Source organism: Epinephelus lanceolatus, chromosome 6 (genome assembly GCF_041903045.1).
Source record: "Epinephelus lanceolatus isolate andai-2023 chromosome 6, ASM4190304v1, whole genome shotgun sequence".
Taxonomy (NCBI): Eukaryota; Metazoa; Chordata; class Actinopteri; order Perciformes; family Serranidae; genus Epinephelus; species Epinephelus lanceolatus.
Window position 1 is genome coordinate 21,922,778 of NC_135739.1, and position 20,255 is coordinate 21,943,032.

General features: G+C 40.7%; 1 protein-coding gene across 2 annotated transcripts in view; it reads left to right on the forward strand.

Annotated features, from left to right (window-relative positions):
* The first annotated feature begins 2,467 nt into the window (after nt 1–2,467).
* The window catches only part of negr1 (neuronal growth regulator 1), a 179,023-nt gene continuing 161,235 nt past the window's right edge, over nt 2,468–20,255 (forward strand). Inside the window, exon 1 of one of the 2 annotated variants that reach the window (XM_033621702.2) lies at nt 2,468–3,389. In XM_033621702.2, coding sequence (XP_033477593.1) covers nt 3,220–3,389 — 170 coding nt within the window. In that variant the 5' untranslated portion in view covers nt 2,468–3,219. The remainder of the gene's footprint in view (nt 3,390–20,255) is intronic. The other variant, XM_033621701.2, reaches the window with a different exon arrangement.

Genomic DNA, 20,255 nt, shown 5'->3' on the forward strand with positions numbered 1-20,255 from the left:
CTGCAAATAGAAATGTGTCCCAACTCCTACACCCTCATACCACTGCGATAAACAATTTATCTCCTCAGATAAATAATACCCAAGATGGAAAAGGCAACCAGAAGGAATTCATGGAGAATCAAGGCTCCTTTTCTGATTTGAAACCAAAGGCAATGCAATAGTCTGAAGCTGGTCTCGGTGTAAAAACTGAAGCGGAGCGTTCAGGAGTTCACAGTCACTCACCCTATTTAATTTCAATGGAGCAGCTCCAGACGGTGCATCTTGATAACATCACGGACTGCAATCTTGGCTCTGTGGTCTGTGAGATAAGATTTTAAGATAAGATATCGTGAAACTATATTGATCCTCTAAGGGAAATTAATAAAAAAAAATAAAGAAAACGTATAAGAATTCAGTGGGAGAGAGTGTTATATAGAATTCAGAGGAAGTGGATACTTTTATATAGGATATAAACTCAAAACTGGAAAATAAAATCAGCGTTACAACAACAGATGACAGTGCTGAAACAACACCAAGCAACTGCTGCATGAGATACCGCTGACAGCACCAATTTAAAATACCCCCATAGTTAATTTTGTATACAAATTTCATAAAATCTCAAATTTATAGCACATACTCTTTGAAAAACTGACACAAGCTCACTGCTTCATTTCATTTCTTCTGTTGCTATTATGTGAAAAAATCCACAGGGAAGATCTGTGAATATTTCATGTTTATAACAAGTCATGTGTCATTTGCAATAATTCAGAAGAGCCATGCTAATATGTCACCTCTCTGAGAAATGTATGTCATTTCCATGGCTACGGTCTGTTAAGTAAGTAGTAGGCTAAGTCAAAAGGCTTAGAGCAGCATAATGCAGAGGGCTCCTGCTGCTAAACAAACTTTGTAAGGGACTGTTCTTTATTTATCAGAAGAGGGGGGTGGCTTCTTTTTTTTTACTTTCTTATTTTGACCCTCCCCGAAACCACAAACATTTGTCCTTGAGCCTTCCTGAATAACTGGTGGAAAATGCATGACCCTCCCTCCTCTGTGAATTAGTTATTCGATTTTCAAAACATACCCTTTGGTGTTTGAAAGTTAAAAGTCAAAAGTTGAAGCTGGAATTCTGGAGGTGAAAAAAGCCTTGGTTTTTCACTCTCTCTGTGCATGTATGTAAGTTTTTATTTTTGGCCAAATTTAAATGGGGTTGCTTTCAGACCTAGAGGTTGGCTTGCTTTCGTCCGAATCAGGGACTAATTTTGTCACAAAGTTGCATAATTGCCTAGAGTTGGTTCGTGTTCTCACGGCAGCATTTACAAATGGACCAGATAAAATGCCTTGTGAGAGAAAGCTGCCCTTGATTGGTCAGAATTTCCATGCGGAAAAAATCCAGGAAGTAACAAAACGTTGTTCGTTTGTTCATTGAAGAAGAGTTCACTTGTAAGATAAATGCGACACTTTCTAATATCACAATGGAGGGACAACTACGCAGGTTGATTTTAGGGCCGGTGATCGTGGACTATATTGCTGTCATTGTTCATTTTAGGCAAACCATACAGTTTGAAAACGAGGCGCGGCTCCAACTAGAAAACAATGTTTTGCATAAGGCAGTACAGGAGGAGGTGCACATTAATAATCTTCCAGGACTGTAACATGCTCATGTTTAACCCAAACAATGTGTCATGTGACTGCAGCTGGTTCAGATCGAGGTCGGAACATGTTCTCAGCACAAACAAACTGCACCAGAGTTTGTTTGTAACCAGACTGAGACCACCTCTTTAAGAAGATCTCGCTCCGGTTGTTTTGGTGCACAACGGAGTGTGATTGCTGTGTTCACACCTGCCCAAACGAACCGCACTTAAGGAGCAAACGAACTTGAGTTCAATTGAACTGAACCAAACAGGGCAGGCGTGAAAGCACCCTGAGACATGAAGTGATTTTGATGAAATAATATATTTTATTTTTTTCTAACTCTCTTTATTGTTTTCACACAGAGGTAAACAGTATTTACACACAAAAAAGTGCAAGAAACAGTGTTCTGTGGTGCCTATAATAACCCCCCACCCCACTGCAATCCTCCTGGATCCCACTCCCGCCTACTCGCTAGGTCGGATCCCTCCCACCCACCCACACAGACATACCAGGGTAAAGACACTGAAAAAAATCATTATTTTAAACCCAGATTTGGGGGTTTTTGGGTGTTAATTGCACACAATGTATTCAAGGACCGTTAGAACGTTAAAAACCCAACGATAATTCTTGTTTTTATACTTTTTGTCCATGAAAACTGTGTAAATTTAGTGATTTTTGAAGAAAACATGCATATTTTCTTTAAGAATCTGTTGCATATTTTGAATGTGTATGCCCCTCCCCTACGCCCACATAAAACATAAGTCCCTTCCCAGTGCTTAAAAAATGACATGCTTTCCCTATTTGTGCACCTTCAGCCCCTCCACCTTCATAAGTAAGGAACAGTCCCTATGTCCCCTGTGTCTGTGTGTGTGTGTGCGGGAGTGCTTCTGCATGCTTTTAGTTTCCCAGCTTAATGAAATATCACTCTAATATTCTCAAGACCTCCCAAAGGGAAATTATAATAACTGTATTTTGTGTGTGTGGCTTTTTTAAACCCCTTCACATAAAGTTACAGTTACACGCATAGGCTGTAAATGATGCCTTCAGAAGATGAATATTAGTTTTCTGTGATACTGTGGAATATTTTCCATAGTTTTCCTATGGGATACACCTGCGTCACAATCAGTATGCTCCACATCCAGCAAAAGCTCACATTGTTCATTTCCTTATGAGGAATTAAATAGGGGGTGGTTCTCCAGTCGATATCTTTAATTGCTCCTGGGTTGTATCAATACCTACCGGTTTTACTGCTCCATCACGAGCCACTGGGAACGGGTTGCCCGGGAAACGGCCGCATGGCAACAGGATCAGAGCCTGGGGGTTGTCTGCTTCTAGGTCTGCTCCCATTTTACATCGCATTTCCTCACTAGATGGTGTGCAAGCCACTGGAGAGTACACTTCCCCGCACAGTGGGCTCAACATCCAGCAAAAACAAACCTGGGAAACTATATACGGCGGACCATTTCTTTACGGCGGCTGCGAGGAGGAAAAGTGTGGAAATAAAGCGTCGTTTGCGTCTTCTTTTTTTTTATTTTGAAAGCCAACTCCTAGCTCTGTTGTTTTTGCAACACAAGACTTGGGAAAAAGCGGCAACAAAACACAGCTGTGATGGACATAATGATTGCGGTGCAGGATGCTTGTGTCTCCGGTCAGTGGCTTACTGCGATAATTCTCAGCCTGTGCTGCTTTCTGCCGTCCTGTTTGCCCGCCGGACAAACTGTGGACTATTCCTCGGTTGAAAGTGTGGTGAGCAGACAAGGCGACACGGCTCTACTGAGGTAAAACAAGCTAACACAACTTCACTTTCTCCCGCTCGCGCTCACTCTCTGTCGGAGTTCTCCGGAGCTCGCGACCGCACACACTCATTAACACTGCCTCATCGTGTCCAAACATGTCTACTTAACTTACTTTTAAACGGTGTTATCGCCCAGTGTGAGCGATAAACACACAATAGGCCATTTTCCCTCCATCCCGTCCTTGTTGTCGCCCTAGCTGACGGGGGCGGCCAGTGCAGCCGCGGCGGCGGCAGCTACGCAGGCAGGACGCTGCTCTTGCGACAAGTGCACGGTTGCTTACCAACTAAAGTTTTCCAACACACTTTCCCATTGTGTGCACCACCTAACTGAGCCTGTGTGTTATTTGGTGATGTGTTTGCTTGTGCAGCTTATCGCAGGTGGGACGACACCGCCTGAATTAACCAAATTAGCCTGCCGCCGCTGCGTGTGTAGCTGCGTTATATTCACCCATCCCCACAGTTTGAAATGCTCTGGGTGCTAAAAGGACAGCTGAGGGTGCTATGTGGTGTTTTCTGGTGACGTCCTGACAGTTTTGCTGAGTGTTCAGTGTGATGTCGCAGTTTGAAATCGAGGCTGAAGACTGTGTTTGTGGTCGCTGTTTATCAGAATCGAGTTATGGCAATGACGCGCTTTCTTTCTCCCCATCCTCCTCCTCCTCCTCCTTCCTCCTCATGCTCCCTCCATCACGAACGCTACGATTCCAGCTGCACAGGTAGCTGCCCAGTAAGGGCTAAATTAACCGGTCATGGGCGTGGTTTGGACCGGTGCACTCAGGAGTTTGTGTTTATCTAGTCTCTGCATGTCATCAAGAACACTGTCAAAATAATAGTGCTTCTAATGCATAACTTTCAGCACCACTCCTGCAGCTTTCCTCAGCTCATAATTGCAAAAATCTATATGTGGTCCTTTTCATTTCTTCACAAAACTGTTCACAAAACACACAAACACACACAAAAAGATGCAAATCTTTGGAGGGCTGTGATAATATCTTGTTCTACCAATATCAAATATCCGCCGTGATGGCTCCGAGGAAAGGCTGAGGGGGCCGGCCTGCCCCATTTCAATATGAATTCTGTGGATGTTGACTCTGAGAGATGCTCGGCGTGGACCTGAATACAGAGCAGCCAACTGTCTAAAGTTCCACTCAGCTTGGCTTTTAGTCATTGTTGCCTCACACTTGATTGCTGAAGAGCTGAATTGTTTCTGTGGCATAAGGTCATCGTGAGTGGCGGTATGGAGATGAGTGTCTTACTACGAGGGTGGATTAAATGCGTTGGTGCTCATCACAGCACAGCATTACCTTGGCAACAGCTAAGGGGTGCTCACTATTTTTATCATGTTCCCGATCCGTGCCTAAAGGGCCGTCCCGTCAAAGAGACTTACACCTCTGACAGTCTCTTTAGCGAGGGCGTCTAATTCCCTGGTGTCAGTCTGGGTTGGCTGTGATCGGTGGCAGAAGCTTTGCCTGAATCCGGATGGTTTATTGGACCAGAGATTATCCCCGTGCTATGAATCAGCTCAATAAACAAGTTGCCTCCCACCCCCCTAAATAAAGCAACACTCTCCACAATCGGGTCATCACCTCAGTAAATGCCAGACAGTTTGAAGATGCTTTCATTGCCAGGTTCTTAAGTTAATTAACAGGTTATTCAGCACTTGCTGTACCCATTCATTGGCTTTTTTTCCCACTCACGTGAAATCTGCCGCAGCTGTGAAGTTATCACCGTGCCGCGAGTGCACCTGTTGACCTAATAGAGATTGTAAACCTCTCTAACTGCTCTGCTTGCCTCTCTGGATTGCATCTTGTTGCAAAACACTGTCATCACCAAAGTGATGATAAAGGCCTACTTTGTCTTGGTACAGTCATTTTCTCAAACCGCAAGGAATCATGGCTCTGTCTTTTTTTCTCCTCCTTTCTTTTTTTTCCCACTGGTCTTAAGAAACCAGGCATCAAAGCATGAAGCATTTCTTTTAGGAACTCAGTGCAGAACACACTGCCTGTTTGTTGAGGTTCTCTATTGTCAAGACCCCGGACTATTACAGGGCAATTTTGCTGTGCCCCAAAGCTGATTGCTGGCTAAAAAATGTGAGCATTCTCAAATACTGACAAACCCAGAAGCACGCAATTAGTCACTGCCTCTGGATTATGGAGTAGCTCCCGAGAGGTGCGTCCGCTGTCATGTGTTCGTTCCCCCCACCTCTTTAATTCTTAGCGCTGCATTACTGCTGCCCTGATTCATGTTGGACAGAGTGGGTCCACATCAATTAAATGATTGGAGCTTCTTGAAAATGAGGAATGGTCCACATGTGTGTCATCACCCTTTTAATCTGTTCTGATTACTTAAAAGCTCAGCCATTTACAGCCTCCAACAAAGACCCCTGTGTTTGAAATGCTGCGGCTTCTCCACTGTCTTACTTGAGCGCGTTCAAGTTATGCACATAGGCTGCATCTTTTTACATACAGGAAATCTATGAGCTTCCATAGGGAGCACATTGTTTTTTAAAGGAGGGACACATCCCTTTCTTCCCCGTCCTTTTGCAGGTTTCATGTCATTTGGATTCAGTTGAATAAACCTTGACTCTAACCAGTAAATGACTCATCTGGCTATGCATTTGAGGGGGACAGCCAGATGAAAAGACAGTTCCCCATGCTGTCAGGAAACACACGGTATCAGTGGCAGCCTCTTCCACATGGATAAGCAGCTGTAATCAACAGCAAAGAGCCAGTGTCTGTAAATTTAGTCTGGGCAGACTGGAATCATAAGCATAGGCTGCTATCATCCAGTTGTGATTTGCAGCACTATTCTTAAAGTATGTCTCTCTTTTTATCTCTGTATTTTCTATTTTCCCAATGAAATATGTATGATAGGATGAGGGCGAGACAAAAGGTACACTGATCTGATCGTGCTTTAGAAGCTACATTTCATATTCTTCAAAGACAGGAAATAGGGACCAGGGAAATAAATAGGAGCAAGGCTGTACACCCCAAGAATAAGACAATGATCCGAGCGTATTTTTGTCATTTAGTTTGACAGTTGGCCCTCAGCCACGGGGTAGGGCCTGCACCACCGGCCCCAGTCTCTGTAATGGTGCAAAATTGACCTGTCACTTGTTTGAAAGTCTGGTATTCGTATATATCTAAAATCATTGCCTCATGTCAACAGAACAGTTGATGAAAATATTTTCTGGCTGTACATGATTGTACTAGAGCTGTGTTTTCGAGCCTGATCCAAGACAGAAACGGTGCCATGTATCATTTTCCTCAACTGTGTCATTATTATGGCTCTGAAAGGTCTTGACATTTACTATAAGCACTTGTGCCAGAGACAACATCTAGTTTAAATGGCTTGGTGTCCCCCGCCCCGACGCAGATGTTGGTAAGACGGAATACAGGAATATTAAGTGACTGTTCAAACTCCACAGGACACAATATGAAGACAGAATTGTTGACTGTCTCTTTAACACAAACTATAACCATGGCTGAGAATCATCCTCTCCACTTTCTGCATTTCATCACTTTTTTTTAATTAGGCCACAGCCAGTTCTCTTAAAAAGTATAAGCATGGCTACTTCATCTCCAGCAGCTTGGTTGGGGATATAGTGTGCACATCAGTTAGCTGCCAAATATCTGCAGTTTCATGCACTCATTTGAAGGGGGGAAACCTGGTTTACCTCTTCTGACACATCTGTGGGCACACCTGAGTCTGTCACTGTTAATTAAACGCCAAAATCCCCTTGCCTGTTTGCAGCACCACATGTTTAATGCGATCAGTGTTGCTGTCAGCACAATGTTGCTCTCTTTCACAGTCCTTATGCTCATCGTGGTCCCCGCATCTCAAGGATCAAGTGTTAGGCGAGTAATGTGACCTCATTTTTTGGTGAATGAATAGACACTATCATGATGCAAAACAGTGGGTACAGGGGGGAGGGGCTGTTGTCAGGGACCGGCTCCCAGATGGAGCCTCCCAGTCACAATATATAACTCACGGTGGAAAAATTGTGTCAAAAAAATCTGACCTTTCCTTTTAAACAGTAGAAAGCAGGCATATTGCTACCGCTGTGGGTCTGTGTCCTGGCGCCCAAGGGAAGCTGGCTATACTAAAGTATTCATCAGATTCATTACTCTGTCGTCCATTCGCAATAGATGTGCTTTAGTACAGATGGAAATCAGCCAATAAGGTGACATGCGAGAGCAGTGGCTACGAAGGCTTTCATAGCAGCTGCCTCCTTTAAGACCTCCAGTTAACCTCCTCCACAGCATCCACTTGAAACTCAGAGCCTGTCATGACTTTAAATTGTTTCATTCAGCTTGTTGCTGAAAGCGGCCTGATCTCTTTTTGATGAAAAAGGTATGAAGATGCAAAGCTATCTATGAAAATAAGTATTGTCTATAACAACCCTGCAGCCAATTTTAATATCAAGGCTTGTGATAAACGCTTCTCTGAAACCGATACTCTTTCATCACCCAAAGACAAGAAATTATCTCAGATACATCTGCTCTTTTTAGCCTTTTGTGTCAAAAGATACATATTCAATCAATGTAGAAGGACACCACTCGAGATAAATCAAATGCTCTTGGATTTACAAATGGGCCTAGGTTACCTGTTCAGATGCATATGGTAAGGTGTATGCATCTATTTTTAAAACAGAAATAAAGAAATCCAAATTAGAGCTGGGAGGTACTTTATTTCTGGCTTTTTAACACGTTGCTGCCAGTGTTGTTTAGTTAAATGCCATGAATTATGGCCTCATGCTGTAACTGCGGCTAACATACATTGAAAGCCAAATTTGCACACTGTAAACCATTTCCAAATGGATTACATTTATAGTCGTCATTTGTCAGGCAAGTCAATCCATTGTACTTTCGAAAAATTAAGCATTTCTATTTCTAATATATTTCAATTAGCACTAAAGTGATTGAGTGCCCCGGTGAATTAAAGCCTAAATGGAAATGCTTTCTCAAGGTAAATCCTTTCGAGGGAAATAGATGCTATGCTAGGTTTTAAAGCATCTTTCTAATATTCTTATAATCACTACAATTATAGGGGATGGGGAAAATGATTTGGGGTGGAAAATGGAGCTTTTACCCAACCCAGCTGTGAGCATCCACATAATTGCAATAATTCTACAGGAAAATCTCAGAGGAGTGTTTTTGTGTTGTGAGAAAGCTATAAGCCTCAAAATTAAACTTGTCAGAGAGTGACTGGAGAGGCAATAACAGGTTATCTTTCCTGCAATTTTAAAGTGAAGTTACTTGAAGCTGAATTTTTCAGAGGAACATGGCCGCTGAGTTGGAAGACGTTTTTTTCCATCAATGAAAGTTTGGCTTGGAAACAGTCTATAATTTAAATTGGGCATTGGGCTGTGATTTGTCCACTTGCTTTTTACAAGTGTAGTCATTACATGAGTGTGGATACTTCCAGTCAAGTGTTGTGAATTTTTAACAGACTGCTTAAGCAGATAGTTGACTTGTGCATTGATTTTCAATGAGCTGTATCAGAAAAAAGACTTTCTGTGCACAGTCTTGTGTTTATGTACATACTGTATGCATATTGTCTTTTTGTTCAGAAGATAAAACTAGCTCTCTCTGACAGCTATTCCAGAGTAAATTTCTTTTTGACCAGCTCTTTTGTTGAACAGTGTACAGCCTTTTCTGCTCCAAATCATATGCCAACACTTCCAGTCTTTCATCACAGAGAGCTGCAACGATTCCTCAGAGCCCCTTCAATTAAAATCCTTAATCAATCAGTTAGCATCTCCTTGTGTTCCATGATAATTAGTTGTGCTACTCTGACAACATTGTGTAATCTCATCTGGGCCTCCTCAGTTGAGCCTAGTTATATACCAGCAATTCCTGGTATGCCTCTCATGTCAGCAGGTTATAGACGAAACTTGCTGACATCAGACTTTGAAGCCTCTGTGATGGCGAAGCTTTGAAACAAAGAGTGCAGGAGTTTGGGTGGTACACTTTACTTGGTATGCTGAGCATGAGAAACACCTCAACCTTTAGTAAGCTTCTAGGATACGTGATATTTCCTGCACAGAGATCTCTGCAGGAGGCATAATCATATATATCCCTCTATTCAGCTCTGTTTAGTCCAGTCAGAGGGTGAACCTGTCATACAGTTTGATGGACCAAAATCTCTATATATATCTCACCACGTCAAAGTGTTTCTGAATGTTTTGAGCCTATTTCCAGCGAGTGTTAGTTGCAGAAGTGAGACTGAATCATCATCATCATGGGAGATATTCCCTAAGGATAGAGTGGTTGATGTCATTATCTCCAATGTACGCTCTTTATGTGTGAGCATGGTCCGAGGCTGGAGGGACTACAGGTAAACATTAGTTTGATCCCAAAGGAATAATAAATCAAAAGTGTTGACACTTGGTTGTCTTAGCGGTGCCCTCCAGTGAATTAAAACAGTCCAGAGGGATTTCAGCTCTTGTAGAGGGTATTTTCTCGTCCTTTAATGAAATTCAACATCGGTCTTGTATCTTGGGTTTACCCTAGAAAATGCATTTCACTCAGAGGAACCATGATTTTAGAGTTAGGAACAGTAAAGCTGGCCTGTAGGCTTTCCAGGACATGTTGAGCATGATATATGCGACCTCACGTCACCTTGGAACTAACGCTCATACAGCATCAGGGCTTAAACGATTTCTTGAGAAGAAAGAAAAGAAAGTTGAGTAACTCGATTACTGAAGAATCATCAATGCAAATTATCTGCTTTGAATCATTGTTTAACCCATGTAACTAAACAATGCAGTGTTTTGAACGGACTGTTATTACTGTGGTACAATGCGCCTACGCTGTGGACATGTGACATGAATAAGATACCTCGAAATCATACATACATGCCTAGAATAGAAGACGTGATTTGATGGGGTGGATTGCAAAAGAGAGAAAATAGCAATGGGCGAAGAGAAGACACAGGCCTGAGAAAACGACACACAGTGGCCAAAGTTATGTCTGTTGTAAAACTACACTAGCTTATCACAATAGCATGATGTCAATACTTCAGCCTCAAAACAGTGAGCATCCAGTCAACGGAGTGGACCTAACATACACTAACATTAACGTTAGCATTAGTGGATGGCGATATGGCCCTGAAATAATTTCACGATATTCAGAGTATTTTTGCAATAACAATATTCGTGACAATGTGACACATTAGTTAAAAAGAAAAGCAAATTATTATCAATTTAAAAGAAAACAGAATTGCAACAAAATATATGATATATTTTTAAAGTTTGCCTTCGAATATTCAGTAAAAACTAAAGAAAAATTAACTCTCATTTCTTTATTTTGTAAACAACAGTAACTCAGAGTGAGATTCAGATTCTGAATACAATATAAATAGTTCAACAAAATAAAATCTACCACAAATTACACATTTAAACAGATCCCAAATACAAAAAAATGTACCCTGGGATCTGTCAACAGGCGATTTCCTTCTTTTAGCAAAATCCTAAATGATTGAAACATTTTTCTCATCTGGACCTTTATGCTCTGCCATGTCTCCTCTGATCATCACACTGTAACCTGTGACAGGCTGTTATGATACCAGAACTATAACACATTCGTATATGTAGTTTATTGTCGAGTCGGGAGCGTCACGTAGGTTTACATTACCAAAGGTTTATGACAAAATCACATGGTGAGAAAGGAGAGGAAGAGATGCTGAGCTGCTGCCGGAGGAGCCGTTGATTGAGTTCCCTCTGCAGGGGCGGTCACTCCCGGTAACTTGCTTAAAGAGTCTGAGTAGTCCGGGGCTGTTCACCCAGCACACCCAGGCCATAGCGACACCAGAGTTAGCAGAGCTATTGAAGCTGCTCTTCTTTTTGGAACCACCACAGAGTCGGAAATATCACAGTATCACAGTATGAATTTTTCATATGATATTAAAAAATATACAGGTATTATCATGAACGAGATGATATGGCACACCCCTAGTTAGCATTAATGTTAGCTTGCAAGCACCTGGAGCTCTTCGCCCAACTGCTGGCAAAAGTCAGATAGTGCCAATTCCGGGGAACCCGCCAGCAGATGAACGTGGAGCTCCGGGCAGCATGGAGGGAAGCCAAACACCGTTTAACTGCACAAACTGTCCACACCGTGTTGACAGAAAGCTGTTTAAAAATCAGCAAATTTTCACTTTTTAGACCGTAAATTGGTACTGTGGCTGTTTAGGCTCTCACAGCTGCAGCATCTTATTTATTGTGTTTATTGCTTTTTAGAGAAACTGAGCTAACTTAGGGACATAACTATAGAAAATAAAACCCTACAGTCAGTTTCTGAAAGCCTGGGCGTCATTCGTGTTATTATTATGATAGTCAGATACACACAGAGGAATTACTCCCCTCACAGCGATGCATAAAAATCTCACAAAATCCAAATATTAGGCGATGGAAGCAGCAGTTGGAGCCTCTGTATTGTGGGTAATTCAGGGAATAAAAAATGTTACAACCAATTAGTTGTTCATTTAAGATACCTGTCTTATTTTCTCTTTTATATATTTACTATTGCTAGATTATTGCAACAGTACGTCTTATCTGATTACTTGATTAATTGACATATTAATCAGCAGTATGCTCGGTTACTAAAATAATGGATAGCTATGGCCCTGTACAGCATGACGGCTTTTGCAAGCAAACTAAGGGCCTATATAAGATGACGAAATAGGTTGGATTCTTAAAGACTTGAAAAAATGTCCGTCACTTTTATGATTGCCATAGTCCCTCAGATTCAAAGACTATCAGTGTCTCTTCTGAGTCACACATATTTCACTACTGAGAAACCTGTATAATTACCTTGTCAGTGTTTTCAACGGTCAAGCAAGGAAATTCTCCAAATTGAGAAAGACGCATCGACTGTAATCTCTATTTTAGCAGTTCAGTAAGCTCGCTCATATGTTCACGACGGCTGGTCTCTCACAATTGATTAGAAACTCCAGCAGCTAAAGGAGATACGTATTGTCATAATTCATTTGGCTCTGTGTTGGCATGGCTAAAGAATTTTAATTGGAGTCGCTCTGAGCAGGTTTTGTGTTTTGTTTTTTTCTCTCTCTCTCTCGCTCCCCACTTTCTCCCTCTGTCATCTGCATAATGTGTGTGTGGATTTCAGACTGCTGTAAATGTTTGTTGGAGCCGAGTAATTGGAGAGTCTGCATTGGTAATTATTAGTAAATGGAGGAAGAAGCAGCGGAGCAAATCAATATCACTGAGAATGGTGCTACCTTTTGTTTCCAGTGGGGTCAGGAGTTAAGGTAACAGAAGTGTCATGCTGCACGGAGATGAAAAAAAAGCCTCATTTGTGAGAATGATTCATTAGTATTGCGCAGACTTTTTGCAAACGACCTGATATTCTATATGGTGTTGCAGCACTGTTGGAATACTGACGCATTCTTTGTATTGGAAAGATTTTCGTTTCATTTTTCGGGTTGGTGAAAGGCAACCGTGACAAATGCCCCTATTTGATAGTCAGTGCTTAATTGTAGATTCATGACAGTGTATTAACTCTTTGCTATTTTGCACAGATGGCACAAATGGTTTGTTACTGTAGAGTAATCCAATTAAACAGAACAAAATCTGGTGTTGCTCAAGTTTAATTTAAAACAGTCCCCTCAGTATGTGACTTATGGGAGCACAGAATGCTGTCATCAGTCACAAAGGTTAGTGCTGTGTTATTGAAAAGGCCCCCGACCTCCATTGTTTAATAGCATGTTTAGTGATGTGTACTCAAAATCTGGTTTAACAAACCCCTCCGAAAGCATTCAGTTCTTTTATGAGGGAAAAATATTTTATTTGTGCACAACAGACTGTGAAGCTCCCGAAGAAAAAGAAAGAGGATTTAATCCAAACACAGAGGGAAAGCTATGACATTAATAGGCTGTCAGGCTTTGTCCCAACCACACCATGGCGGGGAGATTGACTCAATCTGTGCTAATGTTAAACAGAGAATTCATCAGCTGATCTGCGAGACTGCCACTCATTAGGATTCTAATTTTAGACTCGGGGGGGCTTTTCGCTATTCATAATGGGACTGTGATTTCTCCACACTTATCTGTCTATGTCTCTTTCTCTCCCTTTCTCTGTTTCCCCTTATCTTTACCTACCTCTCTCCTTTTCTCTGCAAGTCTACGCAGCCAATGCAAATGTAGTCATGATAAGTTACTACCTAATAATGGATGAGCTGTCTGGTGTTCTCAGTAAACACTCAAGTTCGTTCTGTTTTTAGTCATTTGCTCTGCTCATAGCTGTGTTCTGTTCTTTGTGATATTCAGCAGTCACCTCATTGTGCTTAATCAAAGGGATCACAATAAAACAGGGATTAGAAAAATAAAAGGAATAAACCGCAGCCAAGGCCCATATCAGTCATCAAATTATCAATTAACAGTATCCCATTGGAAGCAGCGGCTGGAGGCTTTTAGACAATCTAATCGCCTATCGCCATTATAATAGAGATGTAATAAAACCGGCTTCTTTGCTACTTGGGTTTTGCATATGTGCCTTCACATATGAGTCGTTTCATTTACATTTGCTTATCAAAAAGTTAATCTCTACAAGGTGACAAGTAAATAGTGGCAGATAAATATGTCAGGCCATTCACTGCTCTTGTGGACAGGGAAAACGCACAACAGGGTGCTAACACAATTGAACACTTGTTCTCTCACCCATAAACACATTAAATTCTGCTCTCAAATGTAACCTTAAAGCTGCCTTAAAGTTTTTTATCAGTTACTTTTCCAAACATTTATCAATTACGAAATCTGCATGCCACTTTTCACATAGGCATAAATTAGACCCATCACACAGCACTTATTTAAATAAGAAAATATGTCACTTTAAAAGCTGGTACATCCATTACTCCTGTGATTGCTTTCCTCCAAAACAGCAGTGAAGAACACCAGGAGCAAATGACAAGGGTTGAGTTTTCATTAAAACAAGATTATGACAGGTGTGTTAACTGCATGCCAAATTAATCAGAGCATACAAGGCCAAATTGCCTCACAAGTTACCATATGACCGGTTGCTGACAAGCAATGTAGTATTTAAAAGGCTATTTCTTTAAATGGAGTCCAGGGCAGCGCTCGCTTCACATTAAACGCACAGCCGGGGCGACATTACATCAATTGCAGCAAACTTCACGGAGAACAATGAGGGCAAAACAGCATCACCAATCTGTTTTAACCGCATATTCTCTGGTGTAGCTCAGCTGAAAACACAAAAACACAGAATTTGTCACCATGTTATGGCGTTCACCACCGAGCCTGTTTGTAACGGTAGGCCTGCCGATGTTATCTTCATGCCACCTGTTAGACTAACTTTAGCAGTTTAGTTAACAGACACCCGACTGTCCTGCTGTTATTACAGACCTGTGAACTGCCCACGGACACTTGGGTCTTTCGAGGACTCACATCGGTGCACTGCTGTGAATAAACATAGGGGAATAACTGGATATTTGGTGTTATTTGTGGGATTAAAAACAGATTTTTCTGACTGGCGGGGGTTCCCTTTAGCATGGGGGCCCTGCATTTAATGATTTTGTGTAAATACATCCAACATTAAGTAACAACATTCTTCACATTATTGATGTCTAAGTGATCATAATGCAATTTCTTTATTAAGTGCATAGATTTCAAAAGTAGCAGATAAAATATTTAAGTGGCAAACAAAAAGCAGGCAGGAAAAAATAGCAGCAATATTGACCAGCTGTATTGAAGGTCCTGCTTCTTATCTCTTACAGTCTGCAATCAGAGTGTCTTTATGAAGAGTATCTTTTTACTTTGGTCACTTGGGTCAATATTGTCGTAGTATTTGCTGCAGAAAATCTGTCTGGGTCAGTATGAGATGCCGGGTAAATGGTGTTGCCATTGTGTAGGAGGTTTGATCTTTTCTTTCGCCTGTTTCACGCACCTCTTCATGTTATGAGCTCACTGTGGCAATTTCCTCCTCTTTTACGTAAGCTTAAAACTTAGAGTTAGCACTAGCGAACAATGTTGATGAAGGCTACAGGAAGCTGTGGTTGCTTCTCAAAAAACATCCTGACAATGTTTGGTCAGTGAAAAGCTTTTATTGTGAAGAAAGAAAGACAGAACATGTCAGTAGATTTTTGCTACTAGTAATGTTGCCGGATTAATGATGGTGAGTACTGGCTGCTTTGTCAAGAGGAATAAACACCATTGATTTAAAAACCAAATGCAACTAAGAGCCCACTGCTTTTTGATATAATTATAGTCAACTTTCCCATTTCAACATACGATATAATTAATGAAGGGGTTTTCCTTTACATTGAGGTTTGGTATCACTATGACCAATTGTGTGCTTACACTGAACCATCCAACTTCGTGGTAATGCAATATTTATACTCCAATATCCTCCTGAGACCCCGTGTCCTCATAAGTGGATATCACATTTTGGCTTTACTTGACTTTATACTTCATTCTACCAAACTTAGACCTGTTGTCCTCGTTCGTGGACACTCTTTGTGCCATCTAGTGGTAGTAAGAGCACAATACACTAATCCATGTAAAAACAAGATGGCAGCCATCTCTGTCAAGTTAGTCTGCAGTTGATCCCGACACAAAAGTGGGCAAGGTCCAAAACCTGATCACATTTTATTGTTGAAACTTGTTTATTTAAGATTAATAATGTTTGTAGTTTGATATGGCAACAAATTTGACCAATTATAGCAACAGTAACAAGCCAAGACACTGTTAATTGGAATGTAGAAGACATCGGGACTTCATTACCGTCCTACTGATCCTAAGTAGCTGGGAGAAATTAAAAATACATACCAAACAAAAATTCAGCTCTCAGGAGGATATACTGACATCTTTATCTGTGGTCTAATTATGTTTGACGAACATTTTGTAGGACACATTGTTTTGTTAGCTAAAATTTCTAGAGCTGAAACAATTAGTCGATTAATTGAGTCTTCAAGACAAAATGCCAAACATTCACATACTTCCACTTAATATTGTGAGGATTGTTGCTTTTGGGAGTTTAACATCAATTGGAAAGACATCACCTCAAGCTCAGAGAAATTAGTTTTCATATTTGTTTTGATGTTTTGCATGTTAAACGATTAATTGAGGATATAATTTTCTGATTAGTTGATAATGAAACTAACTGCTGCCTGCGTCCCTAAAACTGGCTGAATGTGCATGGACACCCAACCAGCACTTCAAGGCTGTAGCCCAGGGTCTTAGCAGCAGAATAAACTACCCTGCTCTCAGACTCACAGAGTATGAGCTTGGCAGCATTTAAAACTATTCAACTAATTCTGAGGCTCTTGGACCAGGAAAAAGGATAGTGTTTCTCTTGGGAGATATTTTAACTATCCTCTTTAACTCCATCAAACTTACATGCAAGCTCTACGTAACAACATGGAATTAACCTCTGCTAGGTTCTCTGTAGTGATGTCAGGCTCTGTTTCTCCTCCTTCTTATACCCAGTTAGCAAAATGAAAAGGGGGGATTACAGCTCCAAGCTAATTAGCATCCAGTCCTAGAGCTACAAATGAAATGTATTTGTAGATAATACAGTGTATGTACCTACCATACCTCTGTCATGTTAAAATGTGCATGCCAATTGTTGGATTTAACACACACTCTTTCATCTTACTGTATTTTGAGAAACACAGTCAGGTGCCACAATAGAACTTCCCTCAGGCATGCAATCAGTTTCCAGCTCCTACAGTACGCTCTGCAATCTCTAAAACAGCCAGTTGTCTTCAGTGGAAGTGTGTGGGCCATGTCTTTCTTCTGCAAACCTCAATCCAGGCGCTGTCTTTGATTCCAGCACAATGCCCCCGCTGCCTTCCTCTCTGCACTGTGTGAGTGTCACTTTCATTTCAGAATATTCACCCTCGTTTTTGCCAGTGCAGTCGCTAATGGGTAGTCTTTTCAAAGCCCGGAGAGGATAATCCTGTCATCTTTGTTTTCATGGCCACCTCAGGGCCATTCAACAAGTTCAAAGGAAAAAATCTGCAGTGCAGTGTTTGTAAGGTTTGTTCTTGCTGTTGTGTTCCATATCTGCCATCACAGGCAGGGCTACATGTGGAAACAGGTGCTGTGCTGAATGACTTCAGTGGCATGTACTGGCTCACTTAAGGGAATATCTGAGCCAGATGCTTTATTATGTTGTGTTAACGCTGATGCCAGTGTGCCACAGCACAAAAGTGCAAGGGTGGGAGGTGGTTTCTTGAAACACTTGCACTCCTGGAAATTACGGCCTTCACAACGAATTTTGGCTTGTTTTCCAATTTCTCGGTCAGATGTGTTGACATGTAAAACAACCACCTGATAAACAGCAATATTCTCCCTGACAGGCCAATGTGGCCATTCAAAGATGATTACTTTTTCAGTCTCTGTGGATGCCACAGACTCTTCTGATTTCCACTCTAAAGTATTTGCTGGGTATTTCTTTCTTTGGAACAAAATGATTCACCTTGAGGGAGCTGCAAAGTTTGATTTGATTGTGAGGACTGTGGGAGAGAGCAGATTGTGCTTTTTCTGTGATGAAGAAATATTTTTGGGTAGTGTATTCCAGATCATCGTAAGAGTCAGAAGTGTTTACATTACACTGAGGAAAAGCCAAGGCTTCCTCGCTTGTATAACACAAGAATGGTGACGTTGAGACGAAGTGATATCAAGACTGATGAGGAATTTTTTGGACACACAAACAGTGAGAGTGCAGGCATCATTATTACAGTGCAGAATAAACCAGTATACAAGTTAAATAAGGCTGATTTTATCATTGAGTTCAGGGCAGTGTTGTCGTGGTTCAACCTAAGGATCCATTTACATTACTGTGCAAGAGAAGGGAGGTCTTACAAGACATACAACGTAGTGTTTCCTCAAACTCACCTACATATGATCAGCTATGTGACTCTGAGTGTTACAGGAGTACTATGGTTAATGTTTTTAATATTTGGGAACTTACTACTGCTCATTTTGGCCAGTAGACAAAAACACTTCACTTCAGCTCTATCCATTATCCTACAGCAAACTGATATACGTTTATTTTATTTTTTGTCGTTTATTATAACAGGTAATTATTTCAGAGGAAACACCAAATGAATTATGCAGAACTTCAGTCGACCATGTCTCTAAGAAAGAATAGAAAGACCAAGTATTTATACAAAGAGTGGAGAATATAAACAGAAGGATTTGAAAGAACAGAACTGACATCATCAAGACCACTAAACTCTAAACAAAGCGGCTTTCCACTTGGAAATAATGTGTGTTGACGTGTACTCTGTACATTTGCCTATAAGACTTTCTCAGCACTTGTGCAGTCTTGCAAAAGGTTTATTCAGGACATGTCTTTGAATTTGATTGTGTAAATTGTGATTTTAATTGTGTTTAAAAAGAGCAAGGACAATAAGCTGACAGTTAGATGACAGATACATAATACAGTCAGTTAGTAAGGAAGCAATTCTCCTTAGTTTGACTTTGTCTAAGTGATATGTATCAAGGAAAATCTTGTTTTGTATAGGAGTACAGCATGATCTGATTTAGAAACAAAGAATTGCTTAATTGAGTTTAGTTTATTTCATAAAGGATTGAAAGACGGTGGCAAAAATACAAGCCTCTCAGACCTTGTCAGGGATAACACGACAAAGTCCAGGACCTATTTCATCGTGGTTTGTGATGCTCCATCAGTCCTTCCTTGTCACAAGATGGGGACACCAGTTCAGCTTCCAAACAGGGAGACATATGACCAGAATGTGCCACATCCCAACAAAACAATCCACCATAGACTCAAATAAATAATTGGTCTATTTTGTCAGGTTTACGTATTTCAATTACTTACGAACTGAGTCAGATAATTCTAAGATAAACCAAAAAATATTTTTCACATAAATCAAATAAAACTGAGATGAATAGACTTTGAGAATTTATGTAACTATAGGTCATAGAATTTATGTTCATCCACATATTTGAAATACATGGAATTTATTAACAGTAGTTAACTGCATTCAAATAAATGCAACATATTTGATGTGCAGTAACAGTAACTAGGCCTATATATTAAAGTAAATTTGATAAATTCTATGATTTTATAGTTACATAAAAATTCTCAAACCATTCACCTCAGTTTTATTTGATTTACATAAATCTTTTTATTTTTAAAATTTTTTATATACTTTATAATCCCCGCATGGATTGTCGGTGCCCTGATCAGGGGCACCTCGGCAGTGCCCAGGGGCACTCTCCAGCTACCAGTCCACGCTCCATATTTGGTCCAGATGGGGACTTGAGCAGGCGACCCTCCGGTTTCCAACCCAGGTCCCTATGGACTGAGCTACTGCCGCCCCACTATCAGTTCATTTTAACATTATTTGACTCAATCGGATGGAATTTTTTTATGAAATTGAATTTACGATCAATCTACACTCTTCGTACAATCTGTGTACATGTAATGTTAACAAACATTTATAAAAGATCTATATCAATAGTTGGCTTTTTGGAGTGTCTTACTTATCTATAAAGTGAGTAGTTTGCAGCACTGAGACTGATACAAGTCTCTTATAATCCATAAGGTTAGATTTTGCACTAGCTGTGACATTGGGTCGACATAATGTGTTTGTAGGCTGCAGGAGCTATTTATCTGCGTGGTGTGTCTGAGTGGGTTTTCCACAAATAAAGTGGAAGCTTTAACAAAAATATTAAATGTATTGGAAAAGCCTTGAGTAACGGACAAATACCACATGTTCCATCAGGGTTTATATGTGTGTGTGTGGAAGCAAAAAATGAATACTGTAATGGACTGACTCACTGTATATGTGACTATGTAACCTACTGTGTGTGTTTTTGTTTATACAGTATGGTTGTAGTACTT